We start from the raw sequence: 24,207 nt of genomic DNA, 5'->3' as shown, positions 1-24,207 counted from the left end.
TTCTGTACTGTAGTCAGATCAGGATTCCTAGAGAAGTATTCAAACAATTTTTTTGAGATCCCTATTCCCTATTCCCCTTGAAAACAGAAAGAAAAAAAAATTCTCTTGCTTACTCATTTGTTAAAAAAAAAAATGGATCTCAATTGAGGAATACTTGAAAGCAGATACAGTTTTACTTACCACATTTTCCTTATTGCAATATGAACTGAAGTCACTTGATACAATTGCAGCATACTGAAGCAGTACTTTATTGATAGTCTAGGGGAAAAGCATGAAATGTATCCAGTTAAATGTATCCAGTTATACACATATTAGCCAGCTTAATGCTAATCAGGCAAACTCTTCATGTCTTTTTCAGTAAGAGAGGGCCAGATGCAGTGATTAGATCTATACCCTTGCCAAAAGAAGGATCTCAAACTATTCTGCTTAGATGACAATTTGTAATATTTCTGAGTACATGTGAAAGACATTCCACATGAATTCATTAATTCATTCCATTTTAACATAATCTGCTCCATCATAAAATTCTTTATTTCTAACTTTACTAAATACTCAGAAGATACATGATTTGTGGCAACCTCCTCTATGCTTGGATACTTACTACCTAATGACCCTAATGCTCTTGCCCTCCCTTCCCACCCCCGAACAATCAAACTTTTCTTTGACTCCTTCCTCTCGGTTTCCAGTTCCTACACCCCTCTCCTCCTTACCACACATACATATACCATGCCCACATTCTCTGTGGTGGTCATTTTCTCAACCTTCTACAATGTTCTTAAATACCTTATGCAATTATAAGTGGTGCCAGAGCATTCCTGTACATGTCCCTTAGTAATGAATATTTTCAGTAATTCTCTATGATAAGGAGCCTTACTAATATCAAAGACCACCTCTGAAGACTTTTGTTGCATTGCACTAATACATTTACCTTTAATTTACTAAATTAGTTATTGGTGCATTATTTTCTAAAAACATTGTCTAATTTTTGCCTTTCTTCTGTCCTCTTCATCCTAATTCCACATCTTCCTTCTCCATTTAATAACTATTTCTGACACGAAGGATGCCCTCTGTTCCACTAATTACGCAAAATAAGGAAAAACAAACACATTTGTTAGTTAAATTTTATTTCAACTACTTAAAAATATATTGATGTATTTGTATCCTACTAGTTTTACTTACGTAGCTTGAATTATCACAAGCCAAATGTGAACATGATTTTCTTAGAAGAGAGAAAGCAATAATAACTGTAGATAAGATTATCTCTTTTTCACAGAAAAGCAAAGACAAAAAACCTTCTATTTCCTTTTTTGTGTAACATATTCGTCTGAATTTTCTTTGTGCCTCAAATCAATTCAGGAGACACTCTAAACATCTCTCCTTTAGCTTAACCTCTTAAGCGACAAACCTGAATTCACCAAATATAACTATGAACTTGTTTTATAGACATTTAAGATCACAGTGAAAACCTAGAAGCAGGGATAAAATGCAGAAAGAGAATTGATATTTTGTGGAAGTGCAAAGTATTGTGGTAATATGCATCAGTTTAGATAGAAAGTTGGCCTTGGAAAATATAAAATCTTATCAAGCAGAAGACCAATAAATCTAGGAAAACAGATGGCTGATCAGACTGAAGTATTATCCAAATGCAGTTGTTCAAATCTGGCTTTAGATATGATGCTGAAAATTACTGTGGGACTTACCTGAAAATACTAATTCATTTGTACATATGAGCACGGCTTTCAACTTACAGGTTCTAATGACAGTGTAAACTCTGAAAAATCCTTTCACTATGTGGTAAAAACAAAAATGAAGAAAAGTCTGACTTGAGGAGCCGGTTGTCACTCAGAGATTCTAACTTGCTCCAGAGAAAGTTTGGAGAGGAGAATCCAGACATTCATTTCTGATTATTCTCAAGGTATCCCCCCACAGCCCAACACTTGACTCTACTTTACAAGAAAACCCTAGTCTGCTGAATGCCCACGTGGGGACAAATAACTGATACTACCATCTCACATCCACTAACCTACAAATGCTGATGGTTAGCAAGTTGGGATGAGCTGTGGGTAAGGCAAAGAGCTCAGCCACGTAGGATCTGGTTTAAGGCCTTGTGCCCATAAGAGTTGTGGATACACTGGCTATGAGAACATCCATTTCTTTACTAATGTACAAAGGATGCTTGAATGACAGTGCTCATGTACATTTTAGGGGCAACTTCAATTTCACTCTGATTTATTCAACAAAGTAAAACCATATCAGACATTATTTCTTTAATACCAGTAAGCAGTTACTTGAGACATACCGACCTAAGACACATCTCCTGCTGCCTCATAAGCATCACCTAAGAACTTGTGGAAGTTCAAGTTCTCTGGTTGTACCCGGGTCTACTGAGTCCACAATTCTGGTGTGTGTTAAGAAGCCTCCAAAGTAAATCTGATGCAAGTTAAAGTTTGAAAACCACAGTCCTAACGAATGCATAGCAGGGTGGAGGTTAACTCTTCAGAGAGAACCTGTTGATGGAAGGGGTACCTAGCAAAGCCTGGAAGATAGAACTTCTGAGTGTGTGGACTTACTAATGATTTCTCTCTGTGGGACTCTTGGGCTTCAGAAATGGGGACAGCACCGAGAGAGAGGCAAGAGCCTAACAGAAGCTGTTTGCATCATGTTCTATAATAAAGTATAGTTTATATGAAGAGAGAATCATGAAGTATAGATGATTATTTTTTGGATGCAGCAAAGGAACTGCCATTCAAACAGCTCCAGATTAAATACAATGAAATTCAAATAGGATTATGGTGGTGAAGCCAGAGATTCTCTGCATTTAAAAGATCAAGCAGGATGACTAAAATATCTCCCATCCTCAATCTGCTCTCATTAGACTGCGGCTACTAGTGTTACTGAATGGGACAGCTATCAGTTACTCAGTATGATCTCCTGAGCTAATGCTGTGCTATTAGAATTAGAATCTTGTCAACACCACCAGTAGGTCCGTCTAGGATATGACTCTTGCAATCAGTAAGATAAGAAACCTGGTTCAAAATCCATCTTTTTAACCCCACCCTATTCATGGGACATTTAGTATTAGAGCGATGCATGGAAGACAAGAAGAGTAGTATCTGTTAAGTGACGTTAAAAAGTCACTTCGGTGCTTTCTAGCACTGTATTTTAACATATGCAGCATAAGAAAGAAACCGCCCCCCCCCCCCCCCCGAGCTGCCTAGGTTTGGCCCAGAGGGTAAAAATAAATGTTGAGGTTCTGCTCTCTGACTTACCAGTTGATTTGTGATGACACCAGACTGTGAAGGTAGGATGTCTTAGAAGCATTTCACCCATGCCATTTCTAGTTGGGTGCTTGGTTGAGTTATTGAAACTTTCTAAGCTTGTTTCATCATTTGAATAATTAGGAGAAATAATAATACCTATGTCATGGGGTTATAGTGAAGGATAAGTGAGACAGTATATGTAAAGTGATTAGCACATAGCAATGTTCAATTATGATCAGTACTTTTGAAAATTAGGATTATGTTCCCAAAGAACAAGAAATATGCGTGTCTCATTCACCATTGTATCTCCAGTCCCTGGACATTCAATAAAAAAACAGCCAGATTTGTGGCCAGGACTCAATTAATACTTGTTGGCTTGTTTTTAATAATGAAGATATCATTACTTCATATCACTCTTCTTTCATTAAACTACCCATTCTTGTCAAGAGCAGCAGTAAAGCCATAGAACTATCCATGACCTATGTGTACACTTCACCTCTCATCACAGCTATGAAATATGAAATATTTGTTTAGTATACTGAGTCTTATGTATGCTTTAGTAAGAACAAATCATCCCTTCAAGTCCCACTTTACAATGCCAAATCTTCCCAAGTGTTTTCGGATATCATTAATTATGTCTTTTCTCTGAGAGATGGTTTAAATCAATATAAGTCCCAGGAAGAGAATATGATTTCAATATTCTGATACAAGGATCCCTATTCCAAGAAGGATATGGTTTTCAAGACCAGTAGTCCCATCTGATGAAACAAAACAAATTCTAACAGTCTGACATTACTGTGAAATAGCTAATTCTATCAACCACAAAGTCCTATTTGATTTCTTAAAATCATTCCAACAAAATAGAATTATCTTTCAATGAAAATTACCAATTTCTGCTTTCCCAGAAAATGAGGTTTTTTTCTTACATTATTTCCTTGCAATAATAATTGGGTAATTTTGAATTTACATGGATTAAGAATATTTTAGGTATTTAAAAATTTTTTTTATTGTGCCAATAAAAGCTCACATTTCCTCAGTGGCACATGGAGCCTAATTCTTTTCTCCTCGCTTCAAAGAATGCATTTTCCTGTGCAGATTCTAACATATTACACTTTCCTCCAGCCCACTTGCAGTCTGAACGTGGCTGGGTGTGGCTTCACAGATACAGAAAGGTCAAAAGTACCAAGGAGGGGAGGGTGGTCTGGAGCCCAGCTTTGTCTTGAGCCCCGGTGCCCCTTTCCTCCTGCTCTCTGCGCTTCCATGCCTCTACCTTACATAACCTGCTCCCTGACTACTCTGAGGGTGAATTCTAGTTACCTTTCTAATATCGTGCACCATTATAATAGTATGTTACTAAATATATTAACTCTGAGGTTATTAAATTCTCCATAGGACCCCTCCCCTTCCACGAGTCCCACAGAGTTCCAAGAATAGCATGTGACACACTTTTTTCAACAGTATCCCTAATGACTCCATTTCATTCTTCTCTTGGCAGTCACCCAAAATGCAGCTGCTTGTCAAGAAAAGACTTAACTTTGAGATTTTTTTTTTTAGAATAATTCTCCTGCAGAGCTTACTTGCAGGTTTCACCACATTGGGGAAGTTGAAATCAGCTGCTACCAAGAAAGTCCCCTCTGGAGATGATCAAAATAAATGATTTTAGCTATTATCTTTAAAAGTGGGAGGTTACTTTTATCTTCCTAATTAACATATAAAGACTAGAGTTCAAAGGTTAACAATACTTGATGGTTACTTGACGGTAAACAAATAATGTAATACGGTTTAGGCTGATGGTTTATGTACCTAAAAGCCTTCATTGGCTCCTCATTTTCTTTTTCATCCTTTTGATTTTTTTTAAATTATGCCTCCTCATTTTCTACTAAAGATGCTCGGCCACTTTGCCTGTTCTTCAAGACTCCTTACAAGGAGGACCTAACTGTCCCACTATAATTCCATCACTCTCTACTAATCCTATGCTCTCTCTTCTTTGGAATCTCTCAGGAGAGAACCCGAGTCACAGAATGGTGGAAGGTGACAAAGACTCTCTCCGTGACCAAACTCTGGCCAGGCTACTCCCAGGCCTCTTCTCAACCAGGCCTCAACCTTGACCTATCAAGACTTGAACAAAACTGGGGTGGCTCAGTTGGTTAGACCTCTGCCTTCGGCTCAGGTCATGATCCCAGGGTCCTGGGACTGAACCCCACATCAGGCTCCCTGCTCAGCAGGGGGTCTGCTTCTCTCTCTCCCTCTCCCCTGCTTGTGTTCTCTCTCTCTCTCCCAAATAAATAAATAAATCTTTAAAAAAGTTAAAAAGACTTGAACAAAATAGTAACAGCTTCTAACAGCTTCTAACAGGCTTCCACCCTGGAATGATCTCAGATCCCCTTGAAATGCCTACCTGAGGAAACTAACTACTGTCTTTATAAGAAAAGCCAATTTGGGCATGCAGAGCAATACCAGGGGAACATGTACATGTACAGAGGAAGAACTATGTGAAAATCCAGTAAGAAGGCTGCTATCCCTAAGCCAAGGAGACAAGCCTAAGGAGAAACCAAATCTGCTGATACCTGGATCTCAGACCTCTAGCCTCCAGAACTGCAAAAAAAAAAAAAAAAATTTCTACTTTTTAAGCCACCATCCTGTGATATTTAACCATGGCAGCCCTAGAAAATTAATACACTAGTTCATATCACGTGGCCTTGATTATTATGGGGAACTTTTTTTAAGATCTGGTGGGCAGGGGCTATATCTTTCATTTCTTCTATTTCCCTTGAAACTTTTGGTAAACTAGTAAGTACTTTGCAAGCCTTCTTAAACTCTTACAGGAGGAAGAGATCTTAAGCTTATGTAATCCAGTTAATCACAGTCTGTCAACTAAACTACATTTTATAAAAACGAAATGAACTGGGGATGCCTGGGTGGCTCAGTTGGGTGGACATCTGCCTTTGGCTCAGGTCATGGTCCGAGTCCCACATCGGGCTCCCTTCTCAGTGGGAAGCCTGCTTCTCCCTCTGCCTGCCACTCCCCCTGCTTGTGCTTGTGTGCTCTCTCTCTCTGACAAATAAATAACAAATAAAATCTTTTAAAAAAATGAAATGAACTGTTCAGATTCATACTGTAGTTATTGGATGATTTGAAATCAGAACTCTGTTTTCATGACTCCAAGCCTAATATACTTTCTTTTTTTTTTAATTTTTTATTGTTATGTTAATCACCATATATTACATAATTTGTTTTGGTGTACTGTTCCATGATTCATTGTTTGTCCAAGCCTAATATACTTTCATTGTAGTACAATGTGTGTTAAGAATATTTGCAATTTAAAAATGAAATGCCGAGGCTTACTTTCAGCTAAAAAGCACAATATCTGAAATGATTTTGCCACTCTTAGCAAGTCTCTTCAGCTACCAATGACTGAGTCACTAATGTGGATGACAAATAGATTTGTAAAGAATGATAAATCCATTTTAAGAAACAAGAAGGGCAGGAAGAAAGATGACAAACCTGGAAACCAAATCTACTGGTACTAGAATCAGAAATGAAATCGGGGTACTGGTGTCAGAGCAGACAAACAGCAACATCCGTCAGGTTCTGTGCAAGAAAATAATAACATGCCACAATCCCAGAAAAGAAAACACTCATTCCCTCTAACCTACCTTCGCAAATCTTCTCATTAAGTGAGATAATGCTTCAGGATTAGGGCATTCCAGTTTCTTAATAATCTCAAAGCTCTGATTAAGCTGAGTGAAGACATCAACCACGGAACAAGAGAAGAGGGCATGATCAGATGTCTGCTGGAACTGAAGGGAGAGAAGGCAAAACCATCCCAATAAGCACATTGGAGGGAGTGTGGAGAGAGGAGAGTCATTCCACATAAATAACTCAGTCTCCTATATCATGTACCTTTATTTCACATGCCTTCTTTTCCCATTTAATAAAATGTTTACCTGTTTCAAAATCATTCATGTCCTTTTCTGGAAAATGTATTAGAACTCATATCAGGGGTCAGCCTGCTATTAATTGGTATCTCCATTGCTACATTGACGGACTGGTTCTTTTTATTTCTCATTCCCCATAGATATGAGGATGGTTTAGAAAGATACTATAGCTCAACACTTTTAAGTTGTTCCAGAGGGATCTTGAGGGTGTCTGTTCCCAATCTTGAAATCCTGGGAAGGTTTCAGGACGAGGAAGTTTTGTATAACCCTATTGAACTTGTAGACTCTGACCAATTCAAGAGGTAAAGGAATCCTGGAGCAAAAGGGTAACTAATTTTTTTTTTTTTAATTTAAACAATTCCCTAAGGTTCCTGTCAGCCCTTCAAAGTTGTGTTTTACATTTATTTTGGTCATTAGAGGATTAAAATAAACCTTAATTAATAACAATGAGCCTAAGTATTCCCATTATCTTAAAAGTGAGTACTGTGAATGAACCTTGCCAATAAGCAGTCTTAAAGTAATTTAAACTCACTCCATCTTTTTTGTCTCTTCCTAGTGCTCCATGAAGGAACTCCATTGATACATCTTCATTTTCATCCAGCCACTGCATTACAAAAGGCTCAAACCACCTAAAAAAAATTAATAATGTTACATACTATAAAAGATATCATTTACACATAATTAACAGTGAATGCTGCTCTTTTCTTATATGAGACTAATTCAGGACCAAAAATTTCTTTTCATTCCCCTTTTCGCAGTTCTGTTTCCTCAGAGAACTTGAGCCTTACTTCGTCAAACACATCCCTGCTTATTTACTTTCAATGTCTATCTCTTTCTTGGCTCCTCCCATGCTACTTTAAATATGCTTAGTTCCCAATTCCCACACTACAATTTCCTTCACAATTCAAAATCCCGTAAAATGTAGATCTTATGTCCTGTCCTCTATCATGCCAATCTTTCACTTTTTAGTACTTTACTGATGGGCTTCCTTTCATCCATACCTACTCGTCTCCTGTAACTGATCCTGGGTGCTCACCTCTGGCTTGTTATGATCTACAATCTACCTGCAGTTGTGTTTTGTGAATGGTCTAAGTTTCAAAGCCCTTTTCTCCATGTGGTGGTACAATTGTATAGCACCCTTTAGTTAGAAGATCATCCTTTCCCCACTGCCTTGAATTGGCATCTTTGGTATAAATCAGGCAATGGCATATATGGGTTTGTCTCCAGACTAGTTTGTCGTACCGGTTTCTCTGTCATGTACTAACACCACACTCTTTTAATTAGTCTTGAGAACTGATAATGCAGGTCTCTAGGGTTTTTTTCTTTCTCTTCAAGACTGCCTTGGCTATTCCTAGCCCTTTGCATTTCTATATTACATTTTTTTAGTGAATCTGCCAATTTGCACAAAAATAGCTGCTGGAATTTTTATGGGATTGCATTAAATCTCTAAGTCAATGGGGGGAGAATTACTATCTTTACAATAATGCATCTTTTTAGGAACACTGACTACTTTATTTTAGTTCATCTTAAATTTCTATTAGTAACACTTATAGTTGTCTGAGTAGAGGGCTTGCACATCTTTCATCACTATTCGTTTCTCAAGGTTTTAATGCTATTCAAATGGTAAGGTTTATATGTAATTTTCTAATTGATTGTGGCTACTATATAGGAATTTAATTAACTTTTATATAGACTTATTATAGTCACTTTTTTGAGAGAGAGAAAGAGTGTGCCAGCATGAGGAGAGGGGAAGCTCAGCGTGGAGCCCTACCCAGGGCTCCATCTCACGACCCTGAGATCATGACCTGAGCCAAAATCAAGAGTCAGACATTTAACCTACTGAGCCACCCAGAAGCTGCTTTTTAAATTTTATTAGTTATCCTATAGTTTTTTTTGGATTTTCTAGATGTACTATTATATCATAGACAAATGTTGACAGCATCAACATATGCTTTTATAATCATTATACTTTTCTATCTCTTTCTTATCTTATTATATTGCATAGGACTTTTAGTAAAATGTTAAATAAAGGTGATGTTATCAGCTATGATTCTCATTCTTGATTTCAGGGGGAAGCTTTCAAAATTTTATCCATAAGCATAATGTTTAGAGAGGAGATCAAGACAGCAGAGTAGGAAGATCTTGAGCTTCTGTTCTCCCACCAACACACCAAAATCTACAATTACATATAGAACTCATATCTCAGAGAATGAAGTGAAAATTAATAGAACAGATCTTGTACAACTAAAGATATAAATAAAAAGTCACATGGAAACAGTTAAGACAGGTAGAGAGATGGTCTGGTCAGGACCACTACCCCCATTGCGACCCACAGGTGTAGAAGCCTTCCCTGAAGAATAAGGGGTCTGAGATCCACACCGGGCTCCAAAGCCCAGAGAACCTGCACCAGGAAGATGAGCACCCATATCCAGGAGAGTCAGAGAGCAGCAGAAAATGGAAACTCCACTCTCAGTCACAGTCAGCCACACCAAAAGCCTGGCCCACCTTGGGCCTTGCAACTAGTCATGCCAGAGCCAACACTGTAAACTAGCACTCCTGAAGCAGTCACAGACTGGTCCCTCAGCCACACAGGTCAGGGTCAAGCCCCATTCACCAGAATGCCCACAGCAGTTGTAGCAGGGCCTAGCAGACAGATGTGCAAAGGGACAGCTCCCCACACAAGCAATTGTGCATGAAAAAACCCAACAACAACAACCTCTAGCCATAACAGGAGGGTGCATATGGCCCACACAGAAGACACCCCTGGGGCACCCAGCAGGTGACCAGGGGAGTTTATGATACTGGGCCCTACAGCACACCTTCTGCATAAAGCTCCTCCTTCAAGGCCAGGAGAATTAGCTAATCTACTTAATACACAGAAAGAAACACAAAGAGGCATAATGAGGAGACAGAACAAGATGTCAAAAAATATGACAGAAAGAACAAGACAAAACCCCCCAAAAAGAACAAAATGAAATGAAGGTAAGTGACTTACCAGATAAACAGTTCAAAGTAATGGTCATAAAAATGTCTACTGAACTCAGGAGAAGAACGAATAAATACCCCAAGAACTTCAACAAGGATAGAAAATGTTAAAAAGAACCAATCAGAACTGAAGCCTACAATAACTGAAATGAAAACTGTACTACAGAAAATCAACAGAACATTAGATTATGCAGAAGAATGGATCAGTGATCTGGAAGACAGGGTAGTGGAAATCATCCAAACTGAACATCAAAAAGAAAAAGGAATTTAAAAATGAGGATCATTGGGGCACCTGGGTGGCTCATTTGGTTAAGCATCCAACTCTTGGTTTCAGCTCAGGTCATGATCTCGGGGTTGTGAGATCGAGCCCCACATCAGGCTCTGTGCTCAGTTTGGAGTCTGCTTGAGGATCTCTCTCCCTCTCCCTCTGCCCCTCCCCATGCTCATGCTCTCTCTCTCTCTAAAATCAATCTTTAAAAATAAAAAATAAGGATAATAAAATAAATATAAATAAAATAAAAATAAATAAAAAATAAGTTTAAGGGCCCTCTAGGACCTCAAGCATACTAACATTCATATTATAGTGGTCCCAGAAGAAGAAAAGATAGAAAAAGGGACAGAAAACCTATTTGAAGAAATAATCGCTAAAAATATCCCTAACCTAGTGAAGAAAACAGATATCCAAGTCCAGGAATCACAGAGAATCTCCAAAAAGATGAATCTAAAGAGACCTACACCAAGACACATTATAATCCAAGTGTCCACAGTTAAAGATAAAGAGAGATTCTTAAAGCAGCAAGAGAAAACAATTATTTATGTATAAGTGAACCCCAATATGACTATCAGCTGATTTTTCAGCAGAAAATTTACAGGCCAGAAATAGTAGCACAATATATTCAAAGTGCTGAAAGGAAAAACAATTACAACCAAGAATACTCTACCTGGCAAGATTATCACTCAGAACTGAAGGAGGCATAAGGAGTTTCCCAGACAAGCAAAAGTGAAAGGAGTTCATTAACAATAAACTGGCCTTCCAAGAAATGTGAAAAGAACTTCTTTAAACATAAAAGAAAAGGCCATAACTAAAAAAAAAAATAATAATAATAAAAGAAAAAATCTCAGTGGTAGAGGTAAATACATAGTAAAGGTATTGTTTCAATCATCTACACAGGTAGTATGAAGGTTAAAAGACAATAGTAAAATCATCTAGACCTACAATAATTAGTCAAAGGATACACAAAATAATGACACGTAAAATATGACATCAAAAACAAAAAAAAATCGGGGAAGAGTATAAATGTAGTGCTTTTAGAACATGCTGGAACCTAAACAACTATCAACTTAAAATAGACTGCTATATATAGGATATTATCTATGAACTTTGTGGTAACCACAAATACCTATAACAGATACACAAAAATTAAAGAGAAAGAAATACAAACATAACACTAAGGAATGTCACTAAATCACATGAGAAGAGAGTAAGAGAAAAAGAAACAGGAGAAAAACTACAAAAATAACCAGAAAATGGTTGAAAAAGAAAACAATCATAAAATGGCAAGACATACATATCTTTCAAGGGTTACCTTAAATGTAAATAGATTAAATCAAAAGATAGAGGGGGCTAAACAGATAAAAAAACAAACAAACAAACACAAGCTAGATTATATACATGCTGCCTATGATAGATTCACTTCAGATCTAAAGACACAAACAAACTGAAAGTGAAGGGACAGAAAAATCTATTCCTTGCAAATAGAAACAAAAAGACAGCTGTGGTAGAAATACTTATATCAGATAAAACAGACTTTAAAAGAAAGGGTGTAACAAGAGACAGAACAGGGGTTCAATCCAACAAGAGGATATGACACTTGTAAATATCTATGTACCCAAGATAGGAGCACCTAAATACATAAAGCAAATGTTACTAGACAAGGGAGAAATTCATGGTAATATAATAATAGTAGGGGACTTTAACACTCCACTTACAACAATGGAATGATCATCTAGGGAGAAAATCAGTAAGGAAACATTGGCCTTGAACAACACAGTAGACCAAATAGACTTAATATATACACAACACTCCATCCAAAAGCAGAATACACATTCTTTTTAAGTGCACATAGAATATTTTTCAGGATAGATCACATGTTGGACCACAAAACAAGTCTCAGTAAATTAAAGAAGACTAAAATCATATCAAGTATCTTTTCCGACCACAATGGCATGAAACTAGAAATCAATTACAAAAAGAAGAGTGGACAAAACACAAACATGTGGAATCCAAACATTATCAACCAGTAAGTCAATGAAGAAATCAAAGAAGAAAAGAAAAACCCTTGAGACAAATGAAAATGGAAACAAACAGCCCAAAATCTATGGGATGCAGAAAATGCAGTTTTAAAAGAGAGATAAATAGTGATACAGGCCTACCTCAAGAAACAAGAAAAATCTCAATAAACAATCTAATCTTACACCTGAAAGAATAGAAAAAAAGAACAAAGACCAGAGTTAAAAGAAGAAAGGAAATTATTAAAGATCAGAGCAAAAATAAAGACTATGAAAACAATAGAAATAATGAAACTAAGAGTGGTTCTTTGCAAACATAAACAAAACTGATAAACCTTTAGCTATGAAGAAAAAAAAAGAGGCCCAAATAAATAAAATCAGAAATAAAAGAGAAGTTACAACTTATGCCAGAGAAATACAAAGAATCATAAAAAACTATAATTATGTGCCAACAAATGGGAAGAAATGGATAAATTCCCAGAAACATATGATCTTCTAAGACTGACTCAAAAAAATAAGGAAATATGAATAGACCAATTACAAGTAATAAAAATGAATCAGTAAGAAAAAAAGAACTCCCAAAAGAAGAAAAGCCCAGGACCAGATGGCTTCACTGCCAAATTCTAGCAAATATTTAAAGAAGAGTTAATACCTATCCTTCTCAAACTATACCAAAAATTAAGGAAGAAGGAATGCTCCAAACTCATTCTACATTCTCAGTGTTACTCTGATGCCAGAGTTAGACAAAGACACCAGAAAACAATACAATTACAGGTCAATATCCCTGATGAACACAGAGGCAAAAATCTTCAACAAAATATTAGGAAGCTAAATTTAAAAATACATTAAAAGGATTATACACTGTGATCAAGTAGGATTTATTCCAGGGATGAAAAAATGGTTCTCTATCTGCAAATCAATCAATGTAATACCACGTTAGCAACAACAACGAAAGAATAAAAATCATATAACCATACCAATAGATGCATAAAAACCATTTGATAAAATTCCCGATCTGATAACAACTCTCAAAAAGAGAGTATACAGGGAACATGCATCAACATAATAAAGCCCATATATAACAAACCCATGGCTAACATCATACTTAATGGTGAACACTTGAAGGCCTCTCCTTTCATTTTTTTAAAAGATTTAATTTATTTATTTGACAGAGAGAGAGAGATAGCGAGAGCAGAAACACAAGCAGGGGGAGTTGGGAGAGGGAGAAGCAGGCTTCCCACTGAGCAGGAAGCCTGACATGGGGCTTGATCCCAGGACCCTAGGATCATGACCTGAGGTGAAGGCAGCCACTTAACAACTGAGCCACCCAGGCACCCTGAAGGCTTTTCCTTTCAGATCAGGAACAAGACAAGAATGCCCAGTCTTGCCACTTTTTTTCTACACAGTATTGGAAATCCTAGCCACAGCAATCAGACGAGAAAAAGAAATCAAAGATATCCAAATTGGGGAGGAGGAGCAAAGTGGAGGAGTAGGAGACCTAAATTTCATCTGATCCGAGGAATTCAGCTAGATAGGTATCAAAACACTCTGAACACCTAAAAACTCAACAGGAGATCGAAGAAAAAAATAGCAGCAACTCTCTGAACAGAAAAGTGACCACTTTCTGGACAGTAGGACATGTGGAGAAGTGAATCCAAGGTGATATTTGGAAAGACAGACTGCAGGGGGAAGGGAGCCGGCTACCAGCAAGTGCTAGAGGAGCAGAGCACAAAACTGGAACTTTTAGAAGTCTGCTCCACTGTGGGACACTGCTCCAGTGGCTAAGCAGGGGGTGGAACCCTCATTGGGACAGTGTGGTATCAGGACCCTCGGGGTCACAGAAAGACTGGGGGTGCCTGAGTGTGGCAGAGCTCCCAGATATGGAGCAGGGAAGCGAGCTGCAAAGACAGAGCCTAGGAGTGGGCTCTCAGCTCGGGTTTGCCATAAACTGTGATCCCTGGCATAGTCAGGCCACTACTCTTCAAGCAGGGGCCCCAAAAGCGGCAGATCCCGGGAGACTCCCCTTCCTCCCCTGGGAGAAGAGGCACAGGAGTGTACTGCAGGATCTGCTGGGTTTGGAGACTCCAAAATGGGATCGTGTGCCAGAGAGAAAGGCTTGGTCACAGGCCGGGTGAGCACAGAGTGCAGCTGGAGACCAGGGAGACAGGACTGATTGACTGCTTTTCTCTGGGGGCTCACTGAGGAGTGGGGAACCAGTTCTTGGTTCCTCTGGAATGGAGATTGGGAGGCTGTCATTTTCTTTCTTGTCCTCCAAAGCTAGATGGAAAGCTTTCAGGGAACAAAAGCTACCAAGAGCAAACCCAAGCAGATTATCTAGCCTAGCCCCTAACAAGGGTGGTGCAATTCCACCTCAGGCAAAGACATTTGAGAATCACCACAACAGGCTCCTCCCCCAGAAGATCAGCAAGAACAGCTAGCCAAGACCAAGCTTACCGATCAATGAGAACAGCAGAACTCCAGCACTAGGGAAATACAGCACATAAAATTCAAGGCTTTTTTCCCTACGATTCTTTAGTCTTTCAAAGTTAATTTTTTAAATATTTTTTATTTTTCTCTTTTTCTATTTTTTTTGAATTTTTCTTTATCCCCTTTTCAACCAATATCTTATCCCTTTTTTTAAAATCTTTTTTATTTTTCATTTTTAGAGTCATATTCTATCCCCTCATTGTAGTTAACCTTACTTTGTGTGTGTGTTTGTATATATATATATATATATATATATATATATATATGGTTCTCCGTTTAAAATTTTGGCATATAGTTTCTTCTAACAGAGCAAAATATACCCTAAATCTCTGGTGTATGGCTTTGTTCTAGTCTCCTGCCTGATCACATTCTCTCCCTTTTTTTTTTTATTTCTCTTCTTTCTTTTTTCAACCAACATATCTTATCAATTCCTTTTATAAAATCTTTTATAATTTTCATCTTTACACTCGTATTCCATCCCTTCATCATATTTACCCTTGTTTTTGTATATATATAAATTTTTCTTTCTTTAAAACTTTGGGAGGCAGTTTCTTCTAACAGACCAAAATATGCACAAAATCTAGTGTGCGGCACTGCTCTATTCACCAGCCTGATCATATTTAATCATATTCTTTTTCTTTCTTTCCCTCCCCCCCCCCCCCCGGTTTTGGGTCTCTTCTGATTTGTTTAGTGTATATTTTTCACGGTTTGTTGTTACCCTATTAGCATTTTATTCTCTCATTCATTTATTCTCCTCTGGACAAAATGACAAGATGGAAAAAAATCACCTAAAAAAAAAAAAAAAAAAAAAACAAGAGGCAGTACCAACTGCCAGGGACCTAATCAATAAGGACATTAATAAGATGTCAGAACTAGAGTTAAGAATGATGATTGTAAAGATATTAGCTGGGCTTGAAAAAACCATGGAAGATACTAGAGAATCCCTTCCTGGAGAAATAAAAGAACTAAAATCTAACCAAGTTGAAATAAAAAAAGATATAAATGAAATGCAATAAAAAATGGAGGCTTTAACCACTAGAAGAAATGAAGCAGAAGAGAGAATTAGTGATATAGAAGACCAAAGGATGGAGAATAAAGAATCTGAGAAAAACGGAGATAAACAACTACTACTAGACCATGAGGCCAGAATGCGAGAGATAAGCGATACCATAAGATGAAACAACATTAGAATAATTTAGGTCCCAGAAGAAGAAGAAAGAGAGAGAGGGCCAGAAGGTATATTGGAGCAAATTATAGCAGAGAACTCCCTAATTTGGGGAAGGAAACAGGCATCAAAATCCAGGAGGCACAGAGAACCCCTCTCAAAAATCAATAAAAATAGGTCAACACCCTGACATCTAATAGTAAAACTTATGAGTCTCAGAGACAAAGAGAAAATCCTGAAAGCAGCTCAGGAGAAGAGATATGTAATCTACAATGGTAGACTGGCAGCAGACCTATCCACAGAGACCTGGCAGGCCAGAAAGGACTGGCATGATATATTCAGAGCACCAAATGAGAAAAATATGCAGCCAAAAATATGACAGCTAGGCTGTCATTGAAAATAGGAGAGATAAAAACCTTCCAGGACAAACACTAAAAGAATTTGCAAACACAAAACCAGCCCTACAAGAAATATTGAAAGGGGTCCTCTAAGGAAAGAGAGAGCCTAAAAGTAACATAGACCAGAAAGGAATAGCGACAATATACAGTTACAGCCACCTTACAGGCAATACAATGGCACTAAATTCATATCATTCAATAGTTACCCTGAATATAAATGGGCTAAATGCCCCAATCAAAAGACACAGGGCATCAGAATGGATAAAAAAACAAGACCCATCGATATGCTGCCTGCAAGAGACTCATTTTAGACCCAAAGACACCTCCAGATTAAAAGTGAGGTGGTGGAAAAACATTTACCATGCTAATGGACACCAAAAGAAAGCTGGGGTGGCAATCCTTATATCAGACAAATTAGACTTTAAACCAAGACTATAATAAGAGATGAGGAAGGACACTATATCATACCTAAAGGGTCTATCCAACAAGATCTAACAATTTTAAATATCTATGCCCCTAATGTGGGAGCAGCCAATTATATAAGCCATTTAATAACAAAAGCAAAGAAACACACTGACAACGATACAATAATAGTAGGGGACTTTAACACCCACCTCACTGAAATGGACAGATCATCTAAGCAAAAGATCAACAAGGAAATAAAGACTTTAAATGACACACTAGACCAAATGGACTTCAAAGATATATTCAAAACATTCCAACCCAAAGCAACAGAATACACATTCTTCTCTAGTGCCCATGGAACATTCTCCAGAATAGATCACATCCTAGGTCACAAATCAGGTCTCAACCGGTACCAAAAGATTGGGATCATTCTCTGCATATTTTCAGACCACAGTGCTTTGAAACTGGAACTCATTCACAAGAGGAAAGTCGGAAAGAACTCAAATACATGGAAGCTAAAGAGCATCCTACTCAAGAAAGAATGGTTCAGCCAGGAAATTAGGGAAGAGTTAAAAAAATTCATGGAAACAAATGAAAATGAGAACACAACTGTTCAAAATCTTTGGGATGCAGCAAAGGCAGTCCTAAGAGGAAAGTTTATAGCAATACAAGCCTTTCTCAAGAAACAAGAAAGGTCTCAAATACACAACCATACCTACACTTAATGGTGCTGGAGAAAGAACAGCAAATAAAGCCTAAACCCTGCAGAAGAAGAGAAATAACAATGATCAGAGCAGAAATCAATGAAATAGAAACCAAAAGAACAGTAGAACAAATCAACAAAACCAGGAGCTGGTTCTTTGAAAGAATTAACAAGATTGATAAACCCCTGACCAGACTTATCAAAAAAGAAAAGAGAAATGACCCAAATAAATAAAATCATGAATGAAAGAGGAGAGATCACAACCAACTCCAAAGAAATACAAACAATTACAAGAACATATGAGCAACTATACGCCAGCAAATTAGATAACCTGGAAGAAATGGATGCATTCCTAGAGATGTATCAACTACCAAAACTGAACCAGGAAGAAATAGAAACCTGAACAGACCTATAACCACTAAGGAAATTGAAGCAGTCTTCAAAAATCTCCCAACAAGCAAGAGCCCAGGGCCAGAGAGCTTCCCAGGGGAATTCTACCAAGCGTTTAAGGAAGAATTAACAACTATTCTTCTGAAACTGGTCCAAAAAAATAGAAATGGAAGGAAAACTTCCAAACTCATTATATGAGGTCACCATTACCTTGATCCCAATACCAAAGACCCCATCAAAAAGGAGAATTACAAACCAATATCCCTGATGAATATGGATGCAAAAATTCCCACCAAAATACTAGCCAACAGGATCCAACAGTACATTAAAAGGATTATTCACCACGACCAAGTGGGATTTATGTCTGGGCTGCAAGGTTGGTTCAACATCCACAAATCAATCAATGTGATAAACTACATTCATAAAAGAAAGAAAAAGAACCATATGATCCTCTCACTAGATGCAGAAAAAGCATTTGACAAAGTACAGCATCCTTTCTTGATCAAAACTCTTCAGAGTATAGGGATAGAGGGTACATACCTCAATATCATAAAAGGCATCTATGAAAAACCCACAGCGAATATCATCCTCAATGGGGACAAACTGAGAGCTTTCCCCCTAAGGTCAGGAATACGGCAGTGATGTCCACCATCACCACTGCAATTCAACAGATTATTAGAAGTCCTAGCCACAGAAATCAGATAACAAAAAGAAATAAAAAGCATCTGAATTGGCAAAGAAGAAGTCAAACTCTCACTCTTTGCAGATGATATGATACCTTATGTGGAAACCCAAAAGCCTCCACCCCAAAACTGCTAGAACTCATAGAGGAATTCAGTAAAATGGCAGGATATAAAATCAATGCAGAGAAATCAGTTGCATTTCTATATACCAACAACAAGACAGAAGGAGGAGAAATTAAGGAGTCGATCCCATTTACAATTGCACCCCAAACCATAAGATACCTAGGAATAAATCTAACCAAAGAGGCAAAGGATCTGTACTCAGAAAACTATAGAATACTCATGAAACAAATTGAGGAAAACACAAAGAAATGGGAAAACATTCCATGCTCATATATTGGAAGAACAAATATTGTGAAAATGTCTATGCTACCTAGAGCAATCTGCATATTTAATGCAATCCCTATCAAAATACTATCAACTTTTTTCAAAGAAATGGAATAACCCTAAAATTTGTATGGAACCAGTAAAGACCCTGAATAGCCAGAGGAATGCTGAAAAAGAAAAGCAAAGCTGGTGGCATCACAATTCTGGACTTCAAGCACTATTACAAAGCTGTCATCACAAGACAGTATGGTACTGGCACAGAAACAGACACATAGATCAACAGAACAGAACAGAGAGCCCAGAAATGGACCCTCAACTCTATGGTCAACTAATCTTTGACAAAGCAGGAAAGAATGTCCAATGGAAAAAAGACAGTCTCTTCAACAAATGGTGTTGGGAAAATTGGACAGCCACATGCAGAGGAATGAAACTGGACCGTTCTCTTACAGTATACTCAAAGATAACCTCAAAATGGATGAAAGACCTAAATGTGAGACAGGAGTCCAACAAAATCCTAAAGGAGAACACAGGCAGCAACCTCTTCGACCTTAGCCGCAGCAACTTCTTCTTAGAAACTTTGCTAAAGGCAAGAGAAGCAAGGGCAAAAATGAACTATTGGGACTTCATCAAGATAAAAAACTTTGCACAGCAAAGGAAACAGTCAACAAAACCAAAAGACAACCGACAGAATGGGAGAAGATATTTGCAAATGACATATCAGATAAGGGGCTAGTATCCAAAATCTATAAAGAACTTATCAAACTGAACATCCAAAGAACAACTAATCCAGTCAAGAAATGGGCAGAAGACACGAACAGACATTTTTCCAAAGAAGACATCCAAATGGCCAACAGACACATGAAAAAGTGCTCAACATCGTTCAGTATCAGGGAAATCCAAATCAAAACCTCAGTGAGATACCACCTCACACCAGTCAGAATGGCTAAAATTAACAAGTCAGGAAATGACAGATGTTGGCAGGGACGCAGAGAAAGGGGGACCCTCCTACACTGTTGGTGGGAATGCAAGCTGGTGCAGCCACTCTGGAAAACAGTATGGAGGTTCCTCAAAAAGTTGAAAATACTCAGAAAGTACATTTAGCTAGTAGTATTGAATTCTCTTAAAGGAATGCTTGAATATTTTTTTAATTACTGTTTTACCATTTTTAAATACTTGCCTTATTTGAATGTTTAGCAGTACCCCCTTCCCACTTATATACTGTGTGGTACGATTTTGCTTGCCTATAAGAGTTTAAAAAGTTTCCATGTGAAATACTCTGACATAAACATACATGTAACTTACATTAACTGTTAAAAATTAACAGTCTGATTTAATAAATGGTTCATTTTAAAGGTTAAGAAAAAAGAGTTGAAAATAGAGCTATCTTACGACCCAGCAATTGCACTACTGGATATTTACCCCAAAGATACAAATGTAGGGATCAAAAGAGGTACGTGCACCCCAATGTTTACAGCAGCAATGTCCACAATAGCCAAACTATGGAAAGAGCCCAGATGTCCATCAACAGATGAATGGATAAAGAAGATGTGGTGTATATATATACAATGGAATATTATGCAGCCATCAAAAAACCCTGAAATCTTGCCATTTGCAACAATGTGGATGGAACTAGAGGGTATTATGCTAAGTGAAATAAGTCAATCAGAGAAAGACAAATATCATATTATCTCACTGATATGAGGAATGCTTAATCTCAGGAAACAAACTGAGGGTTGCTGGAGTGGTGGGGGGTGGGAGGGATGGGGTGGCTGGGTGATGGACACTGGGGAGGGTATGTGCTATGGTGAGTGCTGTGAATTGTATGCAACTGATGAATCACAGACCCGTACCTCTGAAACAAATAATATATTATATGTTTAAAAAAAAAAAAGAAGATAGTAAGAAGGGAAAAATGAAGGCGGGGAAATCGGAGTGGGAGATGAACCATGAGAGACTATGGACTCTAAGAAACAAACTGAGGGTTTTAGAGGGGAGGGGGGTGGGGGGATTGGTTAGCCCAGTGATGGGTATTGAGGAGGGCACATATTGAATGGAGCACTGGGTATTACACGCAAACAATGAATCATGGAACACTACATCAAAAACTAAAGATGTAACATATGTTGACTAACATAACATAATAATAATTAAAAAAAGATATCCAAATTGGAAAAGAAGCAAAACTGTCATTATTTGCAGTTGATATACCATATCTAGAAAACATTATGGACTCCATTGAAAAACTATTAAAACTAATGAATTCAGTAAGGTTGCCAGATATGAAAGTAATATACATAAACCTATTTCACTTCTATACACTAATAACGAACTATCAGAAAGAGAAATTAAAGGAAAAAACCTATTTATAATTGCATCAAAAAACACCTAGGAATAAAGTTAGCCAAGAAGTTTAAAGAACTGTACTCTGAAAATAATACATTGATAAAAGAAATTGAAGATGACACAAAGAAGTGGAAATATATACCATATTTGTGATTTGAAGAATTAATATTGTTAAAATGTCTATACTACCCAAAGCAATCTACAGATTCAGTTCAATCCTTATCAAAATTCCAATGGTATTTTTTACAGACTAGAGCAAATAATCCTGAAAATTGTATGGAATCACAAAAGACCCCAAATAGCCAAAGCATCTTGAGAAATAAGAACAAAGCTTTAGGTCACTCTTCCTGATTGCTAATTATACTATACAGCTATAGTAATCAAGCACACACACAAAAAGACACACAGATCAACAGAACAGAAAAGAAAGTCTAGAAATAAACCCATGTTTATACATGATGAAGAATATACAATGGAGAAAAGGCCATCTCTTCAATAAATGGTGTTGGGAAAACTGGACAGCTACATGCAAAAGAATAAAATTGGACCACTTTCTTACACCACATACAAAAATAAACAGAAAAATGTATTAAAGACTTAAATGTAAGGCTTGAAACCATAAAATTCCTAGAAGAACACATATGAACGAGCTCTTGGACATCTTAGCAATATTTTTTTTTTATCCATTTCCTCAAGTAAGGGCAACAAAAGCAAAAATAAATAACTGGGACTACATCATACTAAAAAGATTTTGTACAGCAAAGAAAACCATCAACAAAACAAAAAGGGAACCTACTGAATGGAAATAATATTTGCAAATGATATGACCCATGAGCTGTCAATGTCCAAAATATATTAAAAAAAACTCACCAAACTCAATATAAAAACATCCATTTAAAAAATAAGCAGAGGACCTTAACAGACATTGCTCTAAAGAAGAAATACAGATGGCCAACAGACACCAAAAGATGCTCAAGATCACTTATGATCAGGGAAATGCAAATCAAAAGCACAAGATATTGTCTCACATTTGAAAGAATGACTATATATATTTAAAAAAAAGCAAACAAGAAATAAGTATTGTTGAGGATGCAAAGAAAAGGGAATCCTCATGCACTGTTGGTGGAAAATCAAAATTGTGCAGCCACTATGGAAAAATTTATGGTGGTTCCTCAAAAATTAAAAACAGAAATATTATATGATCCAGCAATCCCACTTCTGGGAATTTACCTGAGGAAAATGAAAACAGTCATTCAAAAAGACTTATTTACCATTACATGTTCACTACACCATTATTTACAGTAGCCAAGATAGGAAGCAATCTTAAGTGTCCATCTTATAATAGATGAATGGATGAAGATGTAGTATAGATATACCATGGAATGTTAGCCATAAAAAAAGAATGCAATCTTGCTATTTGTGACAGCCTGAGTAGATCAAGAGGATATTATGCTCAGTGAAATAAGTCAGACAGAGAAAGACAGATGCCATATGATTTCACTTACATATGGAATCTAAGAAAAACAAAACAAAAAAACCCACAAAAAACCATGCAAAACAGAAACAGATTCATTGATACAGAGAAAAAACTGGTGGTTGCCAGAGGTGAGGAGACGGAAGGGATGGGTGAAACAGAGCAAGGGGATTGAAAGATACAAACTTCCAGCTATAAAATAAATAAGACATGGAGATACAATGTATAGTATAGGAACTATAATAATATAACAATTTTGCATGGTGACAGATAGTAGCTAGATGTATGGTGGTGATCAATTTATAATGTTTGTAAATGTTGAGCAATTATGTTGTACCCCTAAAACTAAAATAATATCTTATGCCAACTACATTTCAATTAAAAAATAGACACAATGGTTATATCGTTGTTTCTTTTTTGAAAGTGAGTCTTTTATTAGATTAAGATAGTTCCCTTCTATTCTTAACTTCTAAGAGATTATTATAATAAATTGATACTGTATTTTATTAAATTATTGTTCTGTGCCTAGTGTAATGACTCTAGGGATTTTCTCTTTCATTCCTTAAATGTGGTGAATTGTATTCATTGCTTTTAAAATGTTAAACTAATTTTATATCTCAGGAATAAATACCCATTGGTCATATTAGTCTTTTTATAAACTACTGGATTCTATTGGCTAATATTTTACTTTTTAAATATATTTTCAGAGAGAAATTCTTTCATTATATGTCATATTCTCAATAGGTTTCAGTAGTTGAGGATATGCTGGCCTCAAAAAATGATTTGAAAGTGTTCCTGTCTTTTTGGAACAATTTGTGTAATATTAGTGATATTCTTCTTTAAACAGTTGGAAAAATTCTGTTTGGATCCATCTGAGCCTGGAGTTTTTGTTGTGACATGATTTTTAACGATGTATTCAAATTTTAAAAGTTATGGGTCCATTCAGATTTTATCTTTTTTTAAATTTTAGCTTAATAAGTTATATAAAGGAATTGGTACATTTTTGTCTAACTTTTAAATGTACTGGCATAAACAACGTCTTAATATATTTTATCTTTCTGGATCTTTAGTGATGTCGTTTTCTAGTAACAATAATTTGTGACATCTGTTTTTCCTTTTTTTTCCCCATTGGCCTTTTAAGTCTTTTTTTTTATTTTTATGTTTTTCTTTTTTTTTCTTAAAGATTTTATTTATTTATTCGAGAGAGAAAGAATGAGAGATAGAGAGCACGAGAGGGAAGAGGGTCAGAGGGAGAAACAGACTTCCTGCTGAGCAGGGAGCCCCATGTGGGACTCGATTC

At 36.9% G+C, this 24,207-nt stretch overlaps 1 protein-coding gene across 12 annotated transcripts in view; it reads right to left on the bottom strand.

The window, feature by feature from the left end:
- Positions 1–24,207, bottom strand: part of UNC13C (unc-13 homolog C) — a 650,938-nt gene that overhangs the window by 117,759 nt on the left and 508,972 nt on the right. For all 12 annotated transcript variants that reach the window (XM_027572007.2, XM_027572015.2, XM_027572013.2 and 9 more), the window contains 3 exons: positions 7,731–7,827; positions 6,917–7,060; positions 181–258 (listed from right to left, as the gene is read on the bottom strand). In XM_027572007.2, the coding sequence (XP_027427808.1) occupies positions 181–258; positions 6,917–7,060; positions 7,731–7,827 (319 nt within the window). The remainder of the gene's footprint in view (positions 1–180; positions 259–6,916; positions 7,061–7,730; positions 7,828–24,207) is intronic.

Source organism: Zalophus californianus, chromosome 6, assembly GCF_009762305.2.
Source record: "Zalophus californianus isolate mZalCal1 chromosome 6, mZalCal1.pri.v2, whole genome shotgun sequence".
In the NCBI taxonomy this organism is placed as follows: domain Eukaryota; kingdom Metazoa; phylum Chordata; class Mammalia; order Carnivora; family Otariidae; genus Zalophus; species Zalophus californianus.
This window is presented reverse-complemented; position numbering and strand designations above follow the sequence as displayed.